At 40.2% G+C, this 24,229-nt stretch overlaps 3 protein-coding genes across 4 annotated transcripts in view; 2 read left to right on the top strand and 1 right to left on the bottom strand.

The window, feature by feature from the left end:
* Positions 1 to 3,559: 3,559 nt before the first annotated feature.
* Positions 3,560 to 11,239, top strand: LOC5567590 (another transcription unit protein). The gene is made up of 3 exons (XM_021848837.1): positions 3,560 to 3,729; positions 3,809 to 4,263; positions 9,579 to 11,239. Exons 1-3 carry the CDS (start codon positions 3,699 to 3,701, stop codon positions 11,160 to 11,162), a joined length of 2,070 nt encoding a protein of 689 aa, XP_021704529.1. The 5' UTR covers positions 3,560 to 3,698; the 3' UTR covers positions 11,163 to 11,239.
* LOC5567589 (UPF0545 protein C22orf39 homolog) lies at positions 11,178 to 11,891 on the bottom strand. Of its 2 annotated transcripts, none has more exons than XM_001651764.2 (2): positions 11,698 to 11,891; positions 11,178 to 11,639 (listed from the first exon to the last, which is right to left on the bottom strand). In XM_001651764.2, exons 1-2 carry the CDS (start codon positions 11,773 to 11,775, stop codon positions 11,241 to 11,243), a joined length of 477 nt encoding a protein of 158 aa, XP_001651814.1. In that variant the 5' UTR covers positions 11,776 to 11,891; the 3' UTR covers positions 11,178 to 11,240. The 2 variants fall into 2 exon arrangements, with proteins under 2 accessions (XP_001651814.1, XP_021704530.1); XM_021848838.1 differs by having other exon boundaries at positions 11,702 to 11,881.
* A 1,342-nt stretch (positions 11,892 to 13,233) lies between these two features.
* LOC5567587 overlaps positions 13,234 to 24,229 on the top strand; it is a 31,422-nt gene continuing 20,426 nt past the window's right edge. Inside the window, exon 1 of the mRNA XM_001651763.2 lies at positions 13,234 to 13,746. Coding sequence (XP_001651813.2) covers positions 13,360 to 13,746 — 387 coding nt within the window. The 5' untranslated portion in view covers positions 13,234 to 13,359. The remainder of the gene's footprint in view (positions 13,747 to 24,229) is intronic.

Here is a 24,229-nt window from a genome sequence, read left to right as displayed (position 1 = left end):
TGGTGAAGAGCTTGTTTTGACAACCTCAGTGCTTAAAAGAGAAGGAGATTATTTTCTCCCTTTCTCAGTTAGGGGGAGAGCATGTTTTCCCATTTCTCAGTTCGGGGAAGAGCATTTCCAGACAGCTCTTCGTTGTCTCTTTGTAGCTCTTTGCCCAAAAGGGCAAAGAGGACAGCGAAATCATGCTCTTGTGTTGACGGAGAAACCAACCTCAGTTCATCCCAAAAGCAATGATGATGTGTTTGCAGAGCCTCGCAGTAAGCTAGAGCTGTCAAATGGAAGATGTGCGTTTGGATAGAGCCAACGTTTCTCTCCACTCTCTCAGCCACGGATTATTCAACCAACAGCGAATGCTGGTTTATAATTGTTGTGAGCGTACGAGGTCGCTTCATCTATCAGATCAAGATGAGCAGAATAAAGCCTGCTTAGAAGTTAAAACCTCCTTAATAAATAATAATAATAATAATAATAATGCGTATGCTGTTATAAGGACGTAAGTATTTAACATGATCGTTTTCTTTGCATTGATCCTGTTTCTAATAGGCAAATTTAATGCGCCACCGTCATAGAGTTCACTAGGGTTGAACGAGAGAAATGTCACTGAAAATATTTGATTACGTCCAAAATTCAATTCTCCAATCCTAAAATTCGGTAAAAATCTATAGATTCTTGAACTATTTTTGATTGGCATACACACTTAGATGTTTTCACGAGCTCGGCTGTGCGAATCTTGGTTTCCCGATTTTAACCTAGACTCAGCTAACAAATTGTCCGGTTGCTTAGCAACGAATCACGATTTACTGATAGGGTAACCAATATATTTTGGACCTCTATATATTTTGGACCCCCTGGGCCATTTTCCTGCAAATTTCCCAGTTTAAATCGAAAGACCAACTCAATTCGCATGCCATTTGGAAAGATAGGACTATTCCGCACTTGCATCAACCGTTTGTACATAGAAAATGTGTGAATTTTATCTGAAATTAATTTAATTCAATCGGTTTATCCATGCAACCGTTACAACACGTTACACACAGAAACTGAAGCAGTCAGAAATTTTTCAAATGTAAACAAAAACGTTTTTCAAATTTCTGCACTAAAAGCGTAGAATTTCTTCGGGTTTCCATTGTCAATCGATTGGTTAGACTATGGGCAAGCATATTATGCAACCAGTGTCGTAGACTTTGTCGCCAAACGATAAAAAAATGCCGGGGGTCCAAAATATATACTTTGAGCGTCCAAAATGTATTGGTGTGTCCAAAATAATGAAAAACAGTGCTTCACGATTCAATTATTTTCGACATTTTTTAGATCCTACATGATCGTAGGGGCATTTTTATCTCGTAGGGGAAGTTTGTCTCTACATTTTGGCATGTTTTTTGACTTGGTTACGCTGTGCAATCAATTAATTGGGACAAAAAACTAAAATCACTTCCTTAGGGGGTCCAAAATACGACCGTTACCCTACTCTGCTTTTATTTGCTGAGATCCCAGGAAATTTGTTTGCCGACTACTCAGCTGTGCGGATCTCGGTTAAAATTAACCGAGATTCGGCATTCTGAATTAAGTGTGTAGGCATTTTGAGCCATTATTCTTGCAATAAGCGAAGTATGCACTTCAACAGAAAAGTAATCGCCTATCTCGATGCGTGGAAAATTTCTGGCAAGAATTGGTCAAGAAAATCATTTTTCTTTGATCGCAGTACGCAGTTGAAAAGAAATGTCATTTCAAATGGAGCTCACTGTAGAAAATTTCTTAACCATTTCTTCCGCAGAAATTTTTACTTTTCTTGAGCGGAACAGCATACTTAGCTTTAAGATGAGATGGATTTAAGATGATATCAATACAGAGTCAGAATTAGGGCAAATGTGAACACTTATAATAGAAATAATAAACCATAGAAGAATAATGTCGCTGGTGTTCCTTTTGTTCTTGCTCAGAAATATGTTGGGTACATAAGTGTCAAACTGCATACATTTTCGCGTTGACATTTATAGCCCCGCCTATCTCCGCCAGCAAAAGATGTTCCGACAGTGACGCCAGCGACATCCTTCTTCTATGGTTTATTACTTCTATTACACTTATACATTCTTAGTAAAATCTTTTTGAAGTTCAGCGGATATAATTTCAATTCTATATTATGTTTCCGGTCGATTTAATCACATGATGCATTTTTGTATGATCCATTACAATATTACTTTTGAAGCAAACCATTTGATTTATTTTCATATCATAAACAACATGTTTAAATAAATAAAATTGCATCATTGCCATTCATTAAAATTTAGAATTGTTGCGTCCCTCGGTTTTTCGTCTCGTTCAGTTTGACAGCAGCGATTGCGCCTTTTGACCTCATCCTTCTGGTTTGATTATCATCAGCTTCGCCGTTTTGCTACGCTCTTTCACACGAACCTTCATCACCATCGCCCTTATGCACACTCAGTTTTAAAAGCGCCCTGCTGCCACACTCAATCTCAAATGCGCCCGGTTACCGCAGGGGGGGTGGTTAGGTTGGGCGAAATTGACATCATAGTTCGTATCGAAAGACAATATCATATAAGACAATATCATAATATGTTTTTCTCACTTATTTCGTGAAAAACGTCATTTTTAAGATGATTGTAATTTATAAAATAAACTGTTAGGTGAATAAAACTCAATTTGTTAACATTTGTTAGTTAGGCCACAGACAAACAGATGTAACAGTTAGAACAAATTTCTTAAAAATCCATCGCCCAGTTTACACCATCATCATCTGGTGAGCATGTTGCACGAAAAGGTGTTTCGTGCAACAAGACCGGCAGATGGCGGTAGTGGGAAACGTCAAACGCAAAGAAAAACGATGCGCGCGCCTCTGGTTGTGAGATTTGTAACATAGGGAATTTTAAATGATCGTTAAATGAGCGGTCGATGGAAATTTTGTCAGTGTTACGTCTGTTTGTCTGTGGTTAAGCTGTTATTCTGGTATATTTAGGAAATCAACAAATCTTGATGTGTTGCCCCCCTCGTTTTGGAAAAACATTAGAAAAGGGCACCTCGACATTGGCTTTGCAAGACTCTGTTAAGCCCATTTCAACTCACCAATACCACTATCAGGAAGAGCTAAAATCACAGACAAACAGACGTAACACTTAGAACAAATCGCGATCAAAATCATAGTCACGAGGACATGTACGCCCAATGCTAAAAGCGGTTTGTTTGGCCGGCTGGCCAACAGATGGCGGTAGTGTATAAACGTCAAACGCGAACAGAAACGATGCGAGCGCTGCAGGTGGCGGATTGGCCACCTACCATATTTTTGAATCAATCGTTAAAAAGGTGGTCGATGCACAATGATGAGAGTGTGACGTCTGTTTGTCTGTGCTAAAATCTTCCTGTAGAGTGGTATAAGTTTGCATGGGCGGACTCAACAGCAACGTTTCCGAATAAAGGCCCAAGACCTTTTGAGCTCTTTTCAAATATTTGTCCAGAATTATCAATAATTTTCACATGGGCCAACTTCACGTCGTGCGTGGTGTTACTTTATTGGCGTTACATCAATGCGTAACGGGCCTCGTCAATTTGACGTTTTTGTCAGAAAAGTGTGTGCAAGCTACGCGTTGGGAAAACAGTTTTCAAAAGTTCGTAATTTTACTAAGTTTTTGTGGAATTTGGCTTCGATTTGGACTAAAAACCATCAGATCTAGGTTTACTACGACATGGGACGAAAGCGGGACAGTGAAGGATCTGGTAAGTAAATTTAAAATTACATATAAAACCTGTGTTTGGCATTCCATGGATGGCATCTTTTGCGTCGTTTCCGCATCAGGTTCCGATTCGGACTCGAGTCGTGGCAGTCGCAGCCGTAGCGGCACACCACAAGCGGCCCCAACACCGGGATATTCTTTGGAACACCATGATTCCAGATCGAATTCCCCACAGGCAAATCGTTCCCGTTCCGGAACCCCACAGAATCGTAGTCGTTCCAACTCGCCCGGCTCTAACCGGTCCCGTTCGGGATCCCGGCAATCCGGTAAATCTCGATCTGCTTCCCGCTCGCAATCACCGGCTGGATCGCAACGCTCCCGTTCCGGTTCGCCCAGATCGCGCTCTGGTTCGAAAAGCCCAGCCGGGTCCCAGCGCTCTGGAAGGTCTCGATCCCGATCGCAAGCATCAGCCGGCAGTGCCAAATCCCGGTCTCGCAGTGGCACTCCAGTGAACAGATCGCGAAGTGGAAGTCCTGCTCGCTCCCGGAGTGGATCACGGTCTAGATCAGCTTCACCGGTTAGTGGCATATTTTCTTGTTTGCTTTTAATTGAGTCTTATTATTAGGTATATGGTGCTCTCCAGACCGTTATTATCAGAAAAAAATCTTCAAATCTGAGCTCATCAGTCGTTTTCTATGACTAAGCTGCATGTCTGGGCAAAATTTTAAAACAAATCGTAGTTCCCGTAGGTACCTTACTCTTTGAAAACTAGTAATTCCGTAAACTGGACTTATGCCTTCTAAGTGGCGAACTCGCCAAGGGCGAAAAGCCACTCAAATAAAGATAAATAATAATACTTATGCCTTCAACAGGTTCAACAGGTGTTTCTGATTATTTTCATGCTTTTACTGTTGTGAATTATTTAAAACACACGGTATTAGTTAGACTTTTGATAGTTAGTGTCAGGCGGAGATTAATTTTTGTAATTATGTAATTTTTGATAGTTGAAGTTTAGGTAACACTGTGTGTTACATGTTATCCCACAACAGAGGATGATGATACGTATCATAAAAAATGTAAATTTTCCGTCTCTCCTGATCCCAGGGAACTTAATTATAGTAAAAAAATACCACGTTGTATTCTTAACCCTCTAATACCCAAATTTTCATTTTCGACCTAAATATCATTTTTAGTTAAGGTACCGCGGGGCAAGTGGGTAAATGGGGTAAGTGAAAACAATTGATATATTTTACTGAATATGTGAATTAACGTTTTAAACTCATGCGTAAACCTTTGAGGCCATTGAAAACATTACGATAGGTAAGAGATTTCTGAGATGTTTCAGCCATTATTGCATAATAGAGCGAAAAATTGTTAACCTGTCAACTGTTACTCCGTAACAAGTTGGCGGCGTACTATCTTATTTTTATATTTTCAGTGGAAAAAGTTTCGGAAAATAATATCCTGTACCACTTCTTAGTTGTCCTCTGTGACAGTTTCAAACTACAATAAAAAAAGTTTTAGAAATAATTCGACGTAGACCTACAAATAACTAAATTTAAACAACGTCAATTTTCTTATCAGGTGGGGCAAGTGAAAAGTTTATCATTAGAGATTGAATTTGTGTTTTCTCTTTAAGTAGCCATAAGTAAGCATGGTTCGCAATTATCATAGAAAAACATAATGTGCTGATAATTCAAGAAACTCTATACTCAAGCGTTAAAAGCTATTAGAAATCATAGAACTTCTCTAAAAGATGTTGCCAAACATTACAATATTAATATGTCTACTTCGGGCAGCCAATTAAAAGGAAGACGTTGACTGAAAAGTTGCAATATTAAGGCGCAAGAAAAAATGGCACAAATGTCAGAATTGAATAAGCAGTTTTCTCCTTCTAAAACAACAAATTGATGAAAATAAAAACACACAGCCTTTTTATTTGGCAAATCAAAGAGCTGTGTGTTTTTATTTTCTTCGATTTGTCTATTTGAAAAGAAAAAACTGCTTTTTCAGTTTTGACTTTTGTGCCATTTTTTCTTGCGCCTTAAAGAACACACGGAAATCTCGTGGAATGTCTATGTAAAGCTAGTTCAAAACATAAAAATGGGGTATAGGTCTATCCACATGAAAATGATTCTAAATACGTTATTGAAGGATTCCGTTTGATTTCTCCCGAAGAGTTATCCGACGTCATATCCGACTTTCTCAAAAACAAATAACGAGCGGTGGGAATTCTACAGAGCAGAAATGCAATTGCTGTCCTATAATGTAAGAACTAGCATTGGAAATGTTGCAGTTATAATGGTGTCGAATCATTTCAACTAAAATAACTGAACAGAAGAAAATTCATGTGAAAAGAATAACATTTTTTTTTTTGTTTACATGTTACTTATGTTATTGTTCATTGGGAAGCCTTAACAAATGTTAAAGCTAATAGAAATCGTGAATATAACTGTTTGTTTTTGAATTTATTGTTCAAAGCAGTAAACTTTTCACTTGCCCCACTTTTGGGGCAAGTGAAAAGTAAGGAGACATTTTTCAAAAACTTTTTCAGTATTTTTTTCTTTAATTTTTCATAAAAATCAATTTCAGCATGCTGCTTATATTTGGTGGGAGTCAAGTTAAAAAATATACACGACCTCATTTGTTTCAATTTAAAGTCTCTAGAATTTGAAGAATCTCAACTATGCGAATTACATTACCCACTTGCCCCACGGTACCTTATCTAAAATCGTCTAAACACGTTTTGGGCAATGATTTATTTTTATTCGCAAATCAAAGGGTTATGTAGGGACGTTCCGATACTGCGAAGTATCGATATTTAATTCGATACGATTATCGAAACAAGGTATCGATACCACCGATATATTGATTCAAAATATCGATATATCGGAATATCATATGATATATTTGAATGGAGCAAGATTCCCATACCACTACTATTTCCACTAGATTTCCCATACTACTGGCAGGTCACCCATTTAGTTTCCTTAAATTCGACAAAAAAAAACTTTGAATACTCAAAATTATTGCTGTTTTGTCTGACATTTACATAAATATATTCTGTTAACATACATTCTAGTACAATTCGAAAGGAAACTGCTGTGGGTTTTCTCCAAATCTAATTTATATCTTATATTTAAACAAGAAATACATGATATTTAGAGAAAACCCTACATTTTTTTTTTTCACTTAGAGCATGTAGAGTTCTCTGCAACTTTCGTGCACGCTTTCAGAGAATGTCAGATCGTTAAATAATTTTTATGTACGCAGATTTTGAGAAAGATTCCGGCGATTTTTCTGCTGGGTGTAAATGGGTATCCAGTCAATTATCATTTCCTATCCCTCGGCATTCACAAGAACATGGCTAAGACCGCTAAGACAATTCCCGACTGCTGAAAGATGCGTCAAATTCTTCTAAGAGACAGCAGAGGCGTCGCGTCCACATGTGCAACATGTGCACTGCACAGGTGGGAGCTCGTTCATCCTAGCCACCTACCAGTATGTACTACTTTTAAAGTGCAATTCGATAATTTTCTTAACATAATTACATTTATTTATTTTCAATTATCTCTCATTTATAGCATGCAATGGAATTTTCATCTAGCAAAGTATCTGTTGTTAAATTTTTGCTATGCAAATTAAATGAAAAAGCTGTTTCGTGCAACGCACGATCTGGGACCTAAATTTTTCTTCGCGCTCATCGCGATGCATGCTACGCAACACTTTGTTCCACGCTGCACTTTGTTGCTGTGACGTTGAAAACCAACGCGTGCACTCTCATCGGGAAACGCGCTGCCTTGTATCATACACGCAGTTCGGTCTATGTGGTAGAAAGAATTTTGAACTGCAAATGCGAGTGTGTAAGTAGCCAAAGTGTAAACTCTGGCCGGTGCACAGTCTTGATACATCAACCAACTCGATCAGTGCAAGCGTGCGGATGAGAGAGATAAGAGAAAAATCAATCTACGGGAGAGATATATTTCGCTTGCTCTTTTTTTACCCTAGCGCCTTCAGCATTACCACGCTTGGGGTATGAAAGCAGGTCAGGTGCGATTTTTCAGGCGGCTGTTGGTAGGAAGTTTTTTCAAGCTAGGCACTCTGTACTCGCGCTGCTATTTTCTGTACAATACTGGTTAAAAACCTCGCTTTTAACATACAATATTAGCACTTGCAAGCGATAGTCAATCGGATGACAACCTGAAAATTAACTCAAGAGCAATTGTACCCTCTATCATCGCCAGCATCTTGACGCTTGTGGTCTGTTTAAAAAGCGAGCATGTTTCATGATGCGTGCACTCAGAACACGATGCTACCGATCTTTTAATTCTATGTGAAGATATGTAAGCTATGATTACAGCAATATTAGCTAGAATCCAGTGCAAATCGTCACTGATGACTACGCATATAGAATTAGAAATATTCATACTCAATTTAACAATTTTACCATAATGATGACTAATCCTTAAAATTGAAAAAAAAAGTTAGTTGAGTTGATAAATTAAACTAAACAACTCCATTAGTCTGAAATATTTTGAATCAACTGAAAGATCAGAAGAAAATTATATTTGAAAACGACGGTCAGTAACCACTGGTTTATTAACTTAAACAAATGGTTTGAACCCAAGGTACCTAATAATGACACTAAATTATAAGTGCACAGGTTGATAATTAGACCACGCGACGCCTCTGAGAGACAGATTTATCTCAAATATTTGTCTATGGTAACAGAAAAGAAGGAGGCAACCCTCATATAGCGGTCTAGGGCTGTACCACCTTCAAATGCTTAACGTTTTTGCTAGTGCTAATGCTAAAACGCTACAATTGTTTTCTATATATTGGTTTACGATATATCGGAAGGAAATATCGATATCACCGATATATTGAATAGAAAATATCGATACCAAAATATCGAATATCGAAAGCAAAATATCGATATTCCGATATATCGGAAGTATCGGAACGTCCCTAGGTTATGGTACACAAATTATGTCACGCCAAATTTCAACTTTTTGAACCCCCCCCCTTTGTCACATTTGGATGAATCCTCCGAAATTTTTGTAAAGCTTGTAACACTTGGCTTGACCACCCCCCCCCCTCCAGCGTGACGTAATTTGTGCATGACCCCTTTAGTGCTTTAGAGATTATTTAATTTTCATGAAGAAAAATCTAAAGATTAGGAGTTGAGCTGAAATAACTTTAATTAGCAAAATTAGGAAAAATTCCGAAAACTATACTGCAAAAACAGAAAAAAGAAGGGAATTTATAGAATTCTACAGATTTACAGTGAATTCTTTCAATCACTCCCACCAAATTTATTGTAAGATTATCCACGATGATTTTGGATGAATGAAAAAAATGTAAATAAATTCTTTAGATATTTTAGAGCACATTTATGTTAAGTTTTTGGAAGAAGCTTTTCGGATTTATCTCAAGAATTTTAGAAGAATAAAATGTTTTTTGATGAGATATCGTTTTTGTTGAAAAGATCTATTCTTGGGTTCAACATGAGTTGAACGCATAATTCCGAATCACTAGACACTGCGAACCGGGCTTTGATGGTATATTTCTTCTGGTAACCGAGGTAAATGAAAACCCATTTTAATATCACTGATTTCCATTGAAATTGTGGACTAATATCTTCAAAAAAGCGTAACTTCAAAACGGGACCTACGATTATTTTTATTAAATTTTTTTAAAGAAAACGATTGATGAGATCAGTTTTTAATAAAAACTAATAACTTAATTCTGGGGTAAACCTGCCTACGGCAGAAAATCCCTGTATAAAAAAGAAAAAAAATAATAACTTAATAACTTTTTATGGAGAATTTTTAACTGATAACGATGTAGGGAGTACCGTGATTACTAACGATACAACTTCATTATTTGTAGGCCAAATCCCAATCGAGTCGCAGATCCCGCTCCCGATCACGCAAGTCAGGATCGCGTTCGCCATCACAGGCCAAATCACAAAGATCTAAATCCGGATCTCGTTCTCCATCGAAGAGCGGTCGAAGCCGTTCCGGATCGGCCGATTCTGAAGTAGGAGAGAAACGGAAGCGAGCGGTGATTTCCAGCGACTCTGGTTCTGATGGAGAGAAGGTACAAACTAAAAAGAAGAACAAGCTCATCGATTCCGACTCGGATGAGGCTTCCGATCGAGGGGAGCCAGAAAAGGCAAAGGACAGCGTGACGGCAGATGCCCTTTTCGGTGACGCCGATGACATCAGTTCGGATGAAGCTTCGGAACGGGAGCGAGATGAGCTGGACGATTTGGAAGACGATCAGAAGAAAGAGAGCGATCGGGAGCGATCTAGAAGTCGGAGCCGGTCACGATCGAGATCAAGGTCCAGATCGCGAAGCCGAGGAAGTGATCGGCGATCTTCTGACGATGAACTTGGTGAAGGGTTGGCAAGATTCGATGAGCCCAAAGAACCAGAACCAGAGCCGGAACCAATTCCAGAAACGAGAATTGACGTTGAAATTCCCAGAATTGTTACCGATCTTGGCCGGGATTTGCATTTTGTAAAACTCCCTAATTTCCTTTCGGTGGAAACTCGCCCCTTCGATGTTGAAACCTACGAAGATGAAATTGACGAAGAGGAAACTCTGGACGAAGAAGGTCGACAACGTTTGAAGCTGAAAGTAGGAAATACAATCCGTTGGCGCAACAATATTGACGACGAAGGAAACGGAATCCGGGAAACTAACGCTCGCTTGGTTCGATGGTCCGACGGCAGTATGAGTCTGCATCTAGGGTCTGAAATCTTCGACGTCTATAAACAGCCACTCCAAGGCGATCACAACCATCTCTTCATTCGCCAGGGTACCGGTCTTCAAGGTCAATCCGTATTCAGAACCAAGCTCACCTTCCGACCGCACTCTACGGAATCGTTCACTCACAAGAAGATGACCATGTCGCTTGCCGATCGATCAACTAAAACATCCGGAATCAAAATTCTCACGCAAGTTGGATTCGATCCGGATGCAAATCGCAAAGAAAATATTCGCAAGGAGGAGGAGAAACTACGAATGGCCATGCGAGCGAAACCAACCGGCACCAGCAAATCCAGCAGTCGCAAACGAGATTCCGGTGCCAACGCGAACAGCTCCTACCAACACGACGAAGGTTCGGACGATGAAGGAGGCATTTCTATTGCGGCTATCAAGAACAAATACAAGGACGATCGTTCGAAGCCGAAACAGGGAGCGGCGATCTACTCATCCGACGAAGATGGTTCCGACCTGGACATGGGTCGCAAGAAGAAGAACGTCGACAAGAAAAAGGTGCTCAAAGCACTGGGAGACTCGGACGATAGCGACGAAGGTTCCGCCCATTCTGGTTCCGGATCTGGCTCGGGATCGGGTTCTGATCGTGGATCAGGCTCCGGCTCAGGTTCAGACGCTGGATCAGGAAGTGAAAAAAGTGGCGGAGAAAAATCTGGTGGAGGTGGAGGTGATGAAAGTGACGAGTAATTTAAACATAAATTTCGTCTTTGTATCAGTTAAAACTCTTAAGAATTCAATAAAGCTAGATCTTAATAACCCATAAATTTACATTATGACGCACAGTGTCCGACCATCGTCCTTAGAGGGTTCTATTTCGCCACGAAGTTCTCTAGCCTTCAGCTCCAAATACGAGTTTTCATACTCTTTCTGAAGCTTTTCCGGCAGAGGCTTGGCCCAGTCATCCGGGACCCTGTCCCGTTTCTTCCAAACATCGTTTCCGTAGTGTGCTCCCAGGCGTTCGGTTCGCCTCGCCTTTTCGCTTTCGATCAACTCCAGAGCACTTTTTGTGTCCTTCGGGTTTCGCTCAAAACGAACACAATTATCGAAATCTCGTTTCCACTGATTGCAATCGATACTGTCGCCGTGAATGAAGTACTGGTGAAATCGCGCCCGGATGCTGGTGCAATCATCGTATTCCTCGTTGTAAAGATAGCAAGGCCGTATCTAGAAAGTAATGCGCTCACATTAAAGTGAAAGTATACGACAAAGGTAAGAAACTTACCGACCATAGATTTTTGAATACTTCTTCCTCTTCTGGAGTTTTTGGCTCGGGAGGAATATCTGTTAGCTGGGGAGGCATTTTGGGTAATCCTTAGGTTTCCGATGAAAGGAGCTACTGAATATTGGAGATTTCCGACGAAATTATGTAAACATGCAAAACGACCGGTCGCTTGACAGTTAATTTAGGAAAGAGCTCACTTGGCGTTAGCACTAAAAAAGAAAAGACGTGCTCAAAATTTGAGTCATTTAATGACTCTCAGATGGCGCAGTTAAGAAAACACCGTGCGCAACATATCAAGACCAACAATTGAAAAGGCCTCATGTCCAAAATGTAAACAAATCGGTTTTCTGCTGATTTTAGTGTATAAGAGCCTATTCTTACTAAAACATACAATAGTCATTTAAAAATATGCATAAAAGTTGAAAAAATAACATTTTTCTAAAAGGCCCCATCTCATTTTCCGCTAACCAGGATATTCATCGCAAATGCGGTCTTTTCTCAAAAAAAGCCTCATTTCTATATCTGACGGAAACCGAGTTGAGGCCTATTAAACAAACATCAAAATTGCATTGTAGATTGCGAAAAACGTTCCAAATTCACTAAGTAGATGCAGGTTATACTACGGAGCGACTGCTCCTTGTATTATTTTATACAGTGGTTGTCTAAACGGCGAACATTATCAAGTTTTCCGTCGGGTTCCTGTAGACTAATGTATTTTGTGTCACACTACCTAATAATACCTGTGTCACCCTGTCTGTACTTCACAAATTATCAACAAAAACACGATTTGGTTTCATTTGCATGAAAAATAACGTTCAATTGCAATATTATTTCAATTGAACCAATTTTCCATACATTTTCTCGACGACAAACTCGCGTAGCACATACATAATGTTCATGGATGACGAAGGGTTCAATCAATCACATATTTAATCGACCGCACGAATCTTCTCTTGCTGTAGGGATCTCCATGTACTTTACTTCACCACTTAACACTCTTCTACACTTCAAATTTCTTATTTCATCATCAATTTTGAATGATTTTCAAAAGGCTTCATCAGAAGATGATGAAAAAACAAGCCACAACTAGTAGGCCTCAACACATTTTAGAGTAAACAAAGGCGTCAACTCACAGGCCTCATCAGCGTCGGCCGGCGTCTATGGGCACAAATGAAAAGGGCTGCACAGCTTTTGGTAAAATAAAAGCCTCATTTTCTTTGACTCGTTTTTTAGCAGGATTTTTTGCTAAAATGATAGTAATGAATATGTATAGCTATAAATCAGTTTATCCATCGACTTTCTGGACGATAAAATAACATACAATGCTTAAATTCATAATTTAAATTTGATTTATTGTTTGACAAAACAAGATTGCATTTTTCTCATTGTTTACTTTTTGGACATGAGGCCTTTTGAATTGTTAGTCTTGATATATAGTGGACGGGACGTTTTTGATCAGTGTACATCCAGATGGCTCCCTGATCGATAAAATTACGTTACATCACGCAGCACGCAGCCATCGTCGCATCTGTCAAACGCCAAAACCCAAACGAAAACAAAAATGCAAATGGTCGCAACGAAAGTTCGCCACTATTTTGCTCCGCGCTACAAACTTTTTTGAAAATACCCTTGAAAAGTGTCCGCCAGAGACCACGGGAATAGATGTGGAAGTATGTCTCGCGTCGTATTCGTGATGTGTGCGATCGAACCTACAACACCGTACTAGACGTTCGCCGCCCGTGGCAATGCGGCGGAGAACGTTTGTGCAACGAAGGGAATCATCCCGGAGATGGCCAACAACAACAACACCAACAGCCAAATCAGTCCCAGTTTGAGGACCAGGTTCCTCAGCAGAACCGTGGCCCTATTGGTGCTCGCAATGGGTCATTCTGTTTGCTGAGTGTGGCCCGGCGTCGGGTGGAATTGAGCCGTGTGAAGCAGAAGCAGTATGGAACCGGATCGAATGGGTCGGAAAAGGAAGGATTCCGTCGGAAGGAGCATTGTCCGTTTCAACGGTTCCAACCCAGCTGGATCGGGGCGATTACTTGGGTAAGTTCACAACGGTTTTGGGCGATCTCAGTTGAGTTGAGGTGAAGAGCAACAAAGGATAGCTTTTTTTAAAGTTGCTGACCTCGATATGGAAGAGAGGAGAAAATGACGACTCTAAGGGAGGAATTGGCACCTAGATGTTAAACTTTGTTTGATAGCCTTTGTAATTAGCAATAATAATTAATACGATTGAAGTTGAGAATGGAAGATAAAGAATAACATTTTTGCAAAAGTGTCTTAAAAAATCTAGTAAAAAACAAACAAAACAGAGTTTGCCTTATCTTGTTTCAATTTAGATAGCCTACCGTGCAACAGGGTGACTTTATATAAGCTGTATGTAGCAAGGTTTGTCATTTTGTTCAATCCCATTTCTGAATAAGGTATACCGTGTGGCAATTGGGCAATAAAATCGTACACTCAAAATAATCCAAACGTTATTGTTACGTGAAAACATACGTGGTTTTTTTTCATAGCACTTTTCACGTAGCTCTTACGTTAATCATAGGTAGCCCAGAATGAACGCATGAACTTTTGAACTTCGTCCATTCCACCGGTGCTACACGTAAGAGCTACGTGGATTTTCCGGTAGCCTTTACGAAGCGTTTCAATAGGACCTAGATGGTTTTGCATTAAAATAACTAGAATATAGACCAATCTTATCTCTAATAGGCTTTGGAAGAAAACTAATTCCCAATTGGAAAATGTAAACAAATCTAAAAGATTGTGATATTTTTATATTCAATCTGAGCATTGTGAATCTTGTTTCCCAAATGTTGTGAGTATGTTCTGTTTTGTTGCAGCCTTCGCGTGCTATAATTGATAGAGGTTATAAATCAGGTGTAAAATATGAAGTAATGCAGGGATTCTTCGGTATTAAAAGCATATTTACCTTAAAATCAATCTAACACAGGGTTTAAAGTTCAGCAGCTTCTGAAGTTCTACAAAAATCAAGCGGGCGCCATCTTAGGATTTGCGCTCAACACGGAATGTACGTACAATATGCAGATGTCAAAATGAACTTTGGCCCCTATGTGAATTTCACGTAAGTGCGATAGGTCACCTCAGTAACAATTACCGATTCACTATTTGATGGTTATGAATGGCTTAGTGATCTTTATCTTAGTCAGGTGAAGTGAAGGCAAAATGAATTTGGAATGATCTACGTGATTTTTCACGTAGCAATGATGTTTGGATTTTTTTGAGTGTAAGATATTGAAACGCAACAAAATCGTGTACACTTAGAAAAATGTGCTCTTTCGATCAAGCTACAAAAAACGGTGAATTTGTCATCACTAAACAACCCAATTGGAAAATGTAAACAAACCTAAAAGAGTGTGATACTCATGATAATCAATCAGAGCATTTTGAATCCTGTTTCCCAAATGTTGTGAGTTTGTTCTGTTTTGTTGTAGGCTTCGCGTGCATTGAAAATTGAAAATCTTACTTTCGTCGTTTTGTAAACTTTTTTGACGTAGAACTACGTCTTTCTTTTCTATACAGGAGTGAAATTGGAATTTCAAAACCAAGAGCGTTACGTTGGCATGAAATATTTTAAACGTTTATAACTTTTCGCTGGCTTAACGAAATTTGTTGATTAGCACCTCAATCGAAAGACAAGACATCAAAGCTTCATGTCGTTTACTTACTGAATCCCAAATACCTGTTCAAATAGTTTAATAACTGTTTTAAAAGAGAACATTGATTTCAAGCAAATCTATAAATAGGGGTGGCTAGAGAAAATTTGACGTCATTTGCTTTTCACTCTCCGATTGGCTCGCATCTCAGCAAGCGACAGATCGGCTGACCGGGCGTGCTTCTCAGGCACAGACATCGATAGGGAAGGACGCCCCCGTTTGTCTTGCTTCGCTCAAATCAAACTGTTGAGCGAGCGAGAGAAGATGCCGTCCGAAGCTAAAGCCATCACCGCTGCCACCGCCAAGAAGAAGAAGAGGAAGCAGTGCGCAGGAGAATTTGCGGTCGAACTGTGAACACGGTCGGGCGAGCCATTCTCGCTTTGTGGTTCACCGCTTGTTTGCGTTCACCCAGCCATCGTTATCGCCGCCGCAAATTTCATCGGCCAAGGAGCTGTTGACCCGCGCTTCAAGATTTCGACTCGTGATAAAATCAGCATTGGTGGTCAAGAAGCAATCCCGTTAGGAACAAATACCAGAAGCCCCCTGAGTTGCTGGTCCGAGGAGCTGCTAATCGAGCGTCGGACTTATGTGATCGCTCTAGATTTCAAGAGTGAGCAACGTTTCCAGCAACGAAACATTCAGCTGGTTCGTCGTATAAGCAAATTACTTGCTCAAATTTAGCTAACAAAGCCATCGGCCCTTTTCAGGGCCATCAAATTTGTGGAAAAGAGTTAGAAGAAAAATATTTACGACTTCTTATATTCCTAAATAAATTTCACAGCTACATACAAAATTTCATTTGTCATGAATAATTTATGACTCAACAATTTGAGATTGTACTCGCAGACGCTGCTGCAGTGCCGTCGGGGTGAGTGCTCAACATTTCACAACGATTGTAAAATAGAGTGGCATTTCCAACAGCGCCTTTTATGTTCCATATTTTATGGGAACACTTTGATTAGGAAAATTATCACATGTAACAAAATTGCGACATATTAAGAATGCTTTTGAAAAGACATTCTCATTGAACAATTGTAATAATTTTGGCAGCCATGGATCAGAAATTTACCTTCATAATAAAGAAAACTATTGATTATCAATAGCTCGTATTGAATATTTAGTTAATGTCTACCCTTCCAGCAATTCATGTTCGACCAATTTCTCACGCATTAGCATTCTCCGCAATTTTCAAGTAATTCTAAGCCCAACACATTATTGGCACATACCCATTTCCCATATTGGTCGATCAGAAAACGAACAGCACAAAAGGGAGGAGCATCATCTACTATTCCAAGGTTATAAAACCTGCCTTCGTTGGATTCATTTTCATTCCAATTCCGCTTTCGAGCTGGTAAGAGCTCCTCCGAACTTGCTTAGCGAGAAGTTTTGACGTTGGATAACGTCTTACGGCAACATACTGGGGTGCAATTTCGAAAACCGAAAAATCGCTCGCGTCACGAAAAGTGGTTAGATTTTGAATGTTAATAACTTACTAACGCCCGGATAGATTTTCAAGATTCTTGCACCAATCGATTGGAAATCTTTCTACGAATCGACTCCAACAATGAAAACTATTGATTCTCATGACTAAACTATTGAAAAATTGGGAAATATCGAAGCATGTCTTATTTTTCATAGAAAAGCACATTTTTCTTGTGAATTCCTGACACAGACATCATTGCGCGATATCTTAGCCACTTTCGTCATTCAAAGGGAAACGCCCCTTTCGGTCTTCTTCTTACTTCTCTTATTATCTCGTGTTCAGTCGAAGCCAACCAAACTCGACTTCACGCGCGCTTCAGTCAATCGTAGACCAGCAACCGGAGAAGGACTCATATCGGAATAAATTTTACACGTTCGTCGCTGCTGCTGTTTATTCCCAAGCTAAAAGCTGCGGGTTCCGTGTTATCGCTCATCATGGCCCTTGGCATCCAGCTCGCCCATCGAATTCGTCCAGAAACCTTGATAATTACCGTCGGAGGAGTGAGCAAACCATCGAATACAAGGATGGACAAGAAAGCACAAAATTACCGACCGCATTTCAATTTAATCGTCTTCGGTGAGCTTTTGGTGTGTTTCTGTCTAACAATGGAATGAAAACCCAGTTTGATCGACGGTGACTACCACCAACCGTCCTTTTCAGGACGACAATTACATTTTAAAAGAGTTGTGAGAATTTTCCACCGACAATTACTGATGATTGGATGTAATTGATTCAGATTTTGGTCAGTCATTTACACGCAACCATAAATGGGACATGAATTTCCGATTGTGCGCGCGCGGGGCAATCGTCGACAGTGTGTGCATGAGTCGGATAAATTGCGAACGGCACTTGAATGAAGAATCCCTCCCGGTTTGTTTCGCATTTAGTGATGATTGCATAATGCCGTTATCGCCGTCGCTACCTACATGATACTAGAGCGATCAATATCAACTCGTCGAACACAGAGCTAAAACTAATCAGGAACAGCTTTGTTGACGTTCCGATATGGTAAGACATTGTCGATCGAATGGAAATACGCACACAGAAAAGACTGCGAAAATGCTACCGCCGCCCGACTGAACGACGGGAACCTATGTTAAACTTTGTTTGCCATTTATCTCTGTTGAAAGTTAATCATCCGAAACTATAATGATAACTAAATAAATTATTTAATCAATTGTGGCCCTGAAAAGGGCAGTTGTTTGAAACTGTGATTCAATGCAATTTAAGCGCGTTCGCCACGGATACGACGAGTATCGAAAGGCTTCGGAACCCACTTAAGCAATCAATCTTAGTGGATCATGCGTGGATCCTCAAGCGGAATATTTGTTTGTTGAGCAAAAGTTACCGCTCATGCTTCTGCTTCCATCGACCAATTGAAGTGTTAATCGAACCAACCATAAAATAACACAAAATGTTCATAATAGGTCAGAATTGACATGCAACAAATAGTGTGAAAATTGATTAGAAGAGCACTTATTTTCGACCTACAAGAATTCTGTGCTTATTTTCGGATTTTCATACAAAGTAGGCCAAAACCGTATCGAAAATCGATCGGTCGAAAATCATCGAAAAACGGTCGAAAACTAGTGTTGGGTCGAAAATTGATGCTGCTCTCTTAGAAATCTTTCATAAGTTCGTGACAGTCTCAAGCCAGGAAATAGAAGAAGCTAAAGTTATCCAACGTCACTTTGGCGGTCGTATCTCGGAAACAACCTCTTACTTTTTCACTGCTAGAAACCTGCTGAGCTGTTAATCTTCAAGCTGTCAATCCAGCGTCTGGTTTGAGAAATCGCTCAAGATTTCTAGGTTGACCGATCCGCGCTTCTAGATTTCGACTCGCGGTAAACTCCGCATCGGTAGTGCAGTCAAGAAACAAGCCCGTTATGCACCAATACCAGAGCCCCCTGAGTGGCTGATCCGAGGAGCTGCTTATCGAGCGTCTGGCTTATGAAATCGCTCAAGATTTCAAGATTGAACTACGTTTCCAGATTTCAACCAAATCCCTGTGATCCGCTACCCTGTTGCTGTTGTGCACCCATGAAATATTCAGCTGGTTTGTCGTATAAGCAGAGTACTTGTTCAGATATACTCTTTCGTTGGTGATTCTCCGTTTTATCATGGAAACCAACTGATAACATCCCGTAGTGCTATTCATCTGTGACAGCATCCAAGCTCAATCGGCCCTTTTCAGCGCCAACATACGTTCATAAAAGGGTTTATTGGATGATATTTACTGATTTATCTAGAATGATCTAAATATCGCGGTATTCTACAAAACTTGATTTGGTTCACATAATTTACCCCGCATAATTACATGAATTTGAGAATTTACCGCTGCAGCGCCGTCAGACCGTAATAACATCATAGTGCTTAGCATTGTATGGTTTTTTTTAACAGCGTCGTTGATTTATCATAATGGAGGAACACTTCCTAAATTCTCGAGTACGGGAATTGGAAAATGTATTAAAATTGTGACAGATTTTAAATACTGTTCAATAAACTGTTTCTTGACCAATTGTAATGAGCAACTATTGATCTGAAATTTTTCTACATGTTAGTCTATTGCAAATGTCATAGTATATAAATCAGAGCACATTGAACATTGATCAGAAATATTTAAAATTTGCACGAAAACAAAACATGCGTGATTTTAATTTATTGTAAGCTATTAAATAATGTTGATATTTTTACTGTCCATACGAACGTGCATGTGAATTTTCCAAGATATGTAAATCCCTAACCAAGACATCAACTTCATGTACCTTATCCTAGATTGGTCAATCAGAAGAAGGCTAAAAATACGAAAGGGAGGAGCATCGTCTGCAATTCAAATTATGTAAAACATACTATCTTCGGCAGATTCGGTTCATTTAAGTGACGAATGACCTTCGGGTTAAAATCCCTCCGTAACAACAACAGGGTTCGGTTCATTTCATTTACACTTTCGAGCTAGTAAGAACTTTTCGTGATAAACACAGTATAGTTAGTAATATTTCCTAATGTGCTTACCACAGGGCCCAGATAGCCGTAGCGGTAAACGCGCAGCTATTTAGTATGACCATGCTGAGGGTCGTGGGTTCGAATCCCACTGGTCGAGGATCTTTTCGTAAAGGAAATTTTCTCGATTCCCAGGGCATAAGAGTATCTTCGTACCTGCCACACGATATACACATGCAAAGATGGTCAAACGGCAAAGAAAGCTCTCAGTTAATAACTGTGGAAGTGCTCATAAGAACACTAATCTGAGAAGCAGGCTTTGTCCCTATTGGGACGTAACGCCAGAAAGAAGAAGAAGAAGAATGTGCTTACCACATACTTGCTATTATCTCTTAATTCATATCGTAGCGTCATACAATATCTGATCACGAATAATCTACAATACGACAATTTGAGGATGTTCCGAGAACGCTGCTGCAGTGCCGTCGGTATCCACTAACAGCATAATGCTCATCTTGTACATCCCTTGCCAAGACATCAATTTCATATAGCCTATTTTCCAGATCAATGCAATAGACAACATGTAGAAAAATCAATTCAGATCAATAGTTGCTAATTACAATTGGTCAAGAAACAGTTTATTGAACAGTATTTAAAATCTGCCGCAATTTTAATACATTTTCCAATTTCCGTACTTGAGAATTTAGGAAGTGTTCCTCCATTATGATAAATCAACGACGATATTGGAAATAAAATACAATGCTAAGCACTATGATGTTATTACGGTCTGAAGGCGCTGTAGCAGCGAACACGGGTAAATTTTCAAATTCATGTGATTATGTGGGGTAAATTATGTGAACCAATTCAGGTTTGGTATTATACCGGGAGATTTAGATCATTATAGATAAATCAGGAAATATTATTCTATAAACTCTTTTATGAACGTATGTTGGCGCTGAAAAGGGCCGATTGAGCTTGGATGCTGTTACAGATGAATAGCACTACGGGATGTTATCAGTTGGTTCCCATGATACGGAGAATCACCAACGAAAGTGTATATCTGAACAAGTACTCTGCAGATTATGTCGAAATGTCCGATTGTCGCCGGTAGTGGCCGCGGCAGCCGTAGTGCTCGGGATGGATTGTCCTCCATGACTGATCCTGGCCGGAAATATTCGTGGGGAGAAACTCGACCCTTTGCTGCAGGAATTTCATTAACAACTCTTTGGTAAAGCAGAAATTTTCCGACGAAAATTCTGCTAAAAGTGAACTTTTTCAAAACAATTCTTATTAAAAGGAATATTTATCAACAACTCTTTGTTAAGTGAAATCATTCTTAACAACTCTTTGCTTTGTTCGCTACTCGCACACTGCTGTGGCTTTCACGCGCTCTTCCTTGCTGCTCCGCTGCTAGATCCGTTCGTTACGCCGTTCGATTTATGAATAAGCTGGGAGCAGAACAACCACTGGTTTTGTTTGCTCCAGTTTCGTTCACCGATGGCGAGTGGTGGGGTTCTCGCCTTGTTGCTTTGTCGCTCCGTTCGCTACTCGCACACTGCTGTGGCTTTCACGCGCTCTTCCTTGCTGCTCCAGTTGATCTGTCCGTGACGCCGTTCGTTTTGTGAATGAGCTGGGATGTTGTTGTTGTTGTTGTTGTTTGAGAGGGACTTTAACCCGAAGGTCATTCGTCCCTTATCGCTGGGTTTTACAGTTGGTCCAGTAATCCGGTTGCAGTCAGGAATCCAAGAAGATCCGTTTCCTTTGTTGTTGATAGCACCTCATCCAGGGTGCCACCCAAGTTATAAGCCAAGCGTTCATTATTGTAAGTTAAGCAATCAATTAAAATATGGCGAACAGTTAGTGGGGAATTACAAGAAGTGCAGATTGGAGGGTCAACTTTATCGAGGCGGTATTCATGAGTAAGACGGGTATGGCCAATTCGAAGACGGGTGAAAATTTTCCGGTGTTTGGGGTTACTATTGTCGGGCCAAGGGAAGATTGAAGGTTTGATAATTCTAAGTGAGATGTCTCTACTGTGGTGCCATTTTGTGTTCCAGGATTCAAGAATTCTCTCCTTTGTCCATCTCAACACGTCGATAGATGGAACGGAAACATCCTCTGGGTTCACACCACGACCCTCTCCAGCCAATCGGTCCGCCTCCTCGTTACCATGAATGCCAGAGTGGCCTGGCACCCAACAGAAGGTGACCCCATTGGTCAGAGCGAGTCCTTGGGCTTCCTGAAGCCAAGGATGTTTTAAGGAATAAGAATTCATTTCCTGGAGACAACTGGCAGAGTCGCTGAAGATAACTGTACTTTGAAGATTCTGAGGTGAAATGAGATGGACAGCTTTCATTAAAGCATAAGCTTCGGCACTGAAGATGGAGTAAATTGAAGGGAGCGCAGAACTAATATTAGAGACATTTGGGCTACCTGTGATGCCATACCCGACCTTACCATTAGATACAGAGCCATCGGTGTATAAATGTTGGAAAGTGCTGTATTTGTCTGCAATAAGTTTGTGGAAATGGGGTTGAATTATTGATGAGGGATCACCAGCTTTAACTTGGCTGAGAAGAGAAAGATCTATTTTGAGGAGTGGTTGATTCCAGGGTCTATTTTTGGATCGAGGAAGAGTAGCTATGGTGGGGAAAACTTGATTAGTAAGAGATTGAAACTTTTCGGTTGTTCGTTTGATTAAAGGGACATTGTATCGACCGCCAAGACTTAGCCACCTGGTAGCTTTGGCCACTAGGCATGTTGTCAGATGATACTCAAAAGGTAATTGTCCTGTCTCGGCCATTATAGCAGAGGTGGGACTAGTGCAGAAAGCGCCTGATGCGTACCGAAAGGCTTTGTTGTATAGAGGACTTAGCCTTTTGTTGACGAGATCCCCTCCTCTGCTGAACAGTCCAACGCCATAGAACATTTTGGGTAAAAGCCAGCTATTGATTATTTGGTTGATAGTTTTCCTATGAGCACAGGGTATACGAGATCCTAGGACTTTAATGAGATTGGTTCTATTGCAGATTTGTTTGCGAACGGAATTAAGATGGTGAATAAAACTTAGGGACCGGTCAAGATGTATTCCAAGGATTTTTAGGGATATTTGAGATTTAATAATAGAATTGTTGAGGGTTATATCAGGAAGTTTGGACATTTTTTTTCTATTTTGACTAATGTGGAGGAGCTGAGATTTTTCGGGGGAAACAGTAAAACCATTTTCATCAGCCCATTTAGCTATGGTATTTACTGCGGATTGAATTCTTTTCCTGGCGAGTGACTTCATACTATGAAAAGTGATTATGGTTATGTCGTCTGCATAAACAAGGATGAAAACATTAGGAGGAATAGTTTTGAACAGGGACTGTATAGAAATAAGGAAAAGAGTGGGAGCTATCACCGAACCTTGAGGAATACCATTTTCCTGACATCTCAGCTCAGATCGGTTATTGCCTAAGATGACCCTGAATCTCCTGTCTTTGAGGAAGTTTTGTACATAACGACCCATGCGACCTTTGATGTTCCATTCCTCAAGTGATTTGAGGATGGGAAATCGCCACGCACGATCGTAGGCCTTCGAAAGATCGAGAGATACAATGTCACCATGCATTCCCCTCTCCAGGTGAGAGTCAATGATATCCTCGAGTTCAGTTAGGTAGTCGTCAGTAGATTTATCAGGACGGAAAGCGAACTGTCGATCATCAATTAAACCTTGGGATTCCAAGAGAGTGATAAGTCTTCTATTGACCATCTTCTCAAGAATCTTCCCAATGCAGTTCAAAAGAGTTATGGGACGGAAACTATCGGCACTATTTTTATCTTTACCGGGCTTAGGTATGGGAACAACTAGACCTTCTTTCCATGAATCAGGTATTTCACCTTGATTCCAGATATTGTTGAAGATTGTAAGCAGGATGGTTTTACCAATAAGGGGAAGATTCTTGATGAGAGGGTAGCCCACATCATCAGGACCAGCAGAAGAGCCATGGACTTTGTGGAGAGCCCATTGTAATTCATCAAAGGAGAAATTACGGTTGTATTCCTGGGAATCGTCTGATTCAAGATTAAGGGGAGAGGATTCAATGGAACTTTTACGGGAAATAAAACGGTCGGAATAATTGGAAGAAGAGGATGATTGGGCGAAATGGTCTGCAAGGTGATTAGTGATAGTGGAAGGGTCCTCAGTAATTTGGTTATTAATTCGAAGTTTAATGGACTGTCTGGCTTTTTTGCCACTTAGTCTATTGATTTTATCCCACAGTTCTTTTGATGAACTTTCTGGGTTTATGGAAGAAATGAATTGATCCCAACTATCCTGTTTGGCCAACTTGACTGTTGCTCTTGCAGCGTTCCTGGCAGCTTTGAATTCTGCGAATATTTCGGAGTTCTTACGATCCTCCTTTGGCAACCTCTGAAGAGCACG

The sequence above is a fragment of the Aedes aegypti genome, chromosome 3 (assembly GCF_002204515.2).
Source record: "Aedes aegypti strain LVP_AGWG chromosome 3, AaegL5.0 Primary Assembly, whole genome shotgun sequence".
Classification (NCBI taxonomy): domain Eukaryota; kingdom Metazoa; phylum Arthropoda; class Insecta; order Diptera; family Culicidae; genus Aedes; species Aedes aegypti.
The sequence above is the reverse complement of the archived record's forward strand: the minus strand, read 5'-3'. Positions and strand labels throughout refer to the sequence as shown.

Bases quoted from the DNA above. Each gene is read 5' to 3' on its own strand.
- LOC5567590 (XM_021848837.1), top strand. From the start codon at position 3,699: ATGGGACGAAAGCGGGACAGTGAAGGATCTG. The intron at 3,730-3,808 runs GTAAGTAAATTT...TTTCCGCATCAG, and splicing joins GCGGGACAGTGAAGGATCTG to GTTCCGATTCGGACTCGAGT. The intron at 4,264-9,578 runs GTTAGTGGCATA...CATTATTTGTAG, and splicing joins GGTCTAGATCAGCTTCACCG to GCCAAATCCCAATCGAGTCG.
- LOC5567589 (XM_001651764.2), bottom strand. From the start codon at position 11,775: ATGCCTCCCCAGCTAACAGATATTCCTCCCGAGCCAAAAACTCCAGAA. The intron at 11,640-11,697 runs GTAAGTTTCTTA...ATTACTTTCTAG, and splicing joins TATTCAAAAATCTATGGTCG to ATACGGCCTTGCTATCTTTA.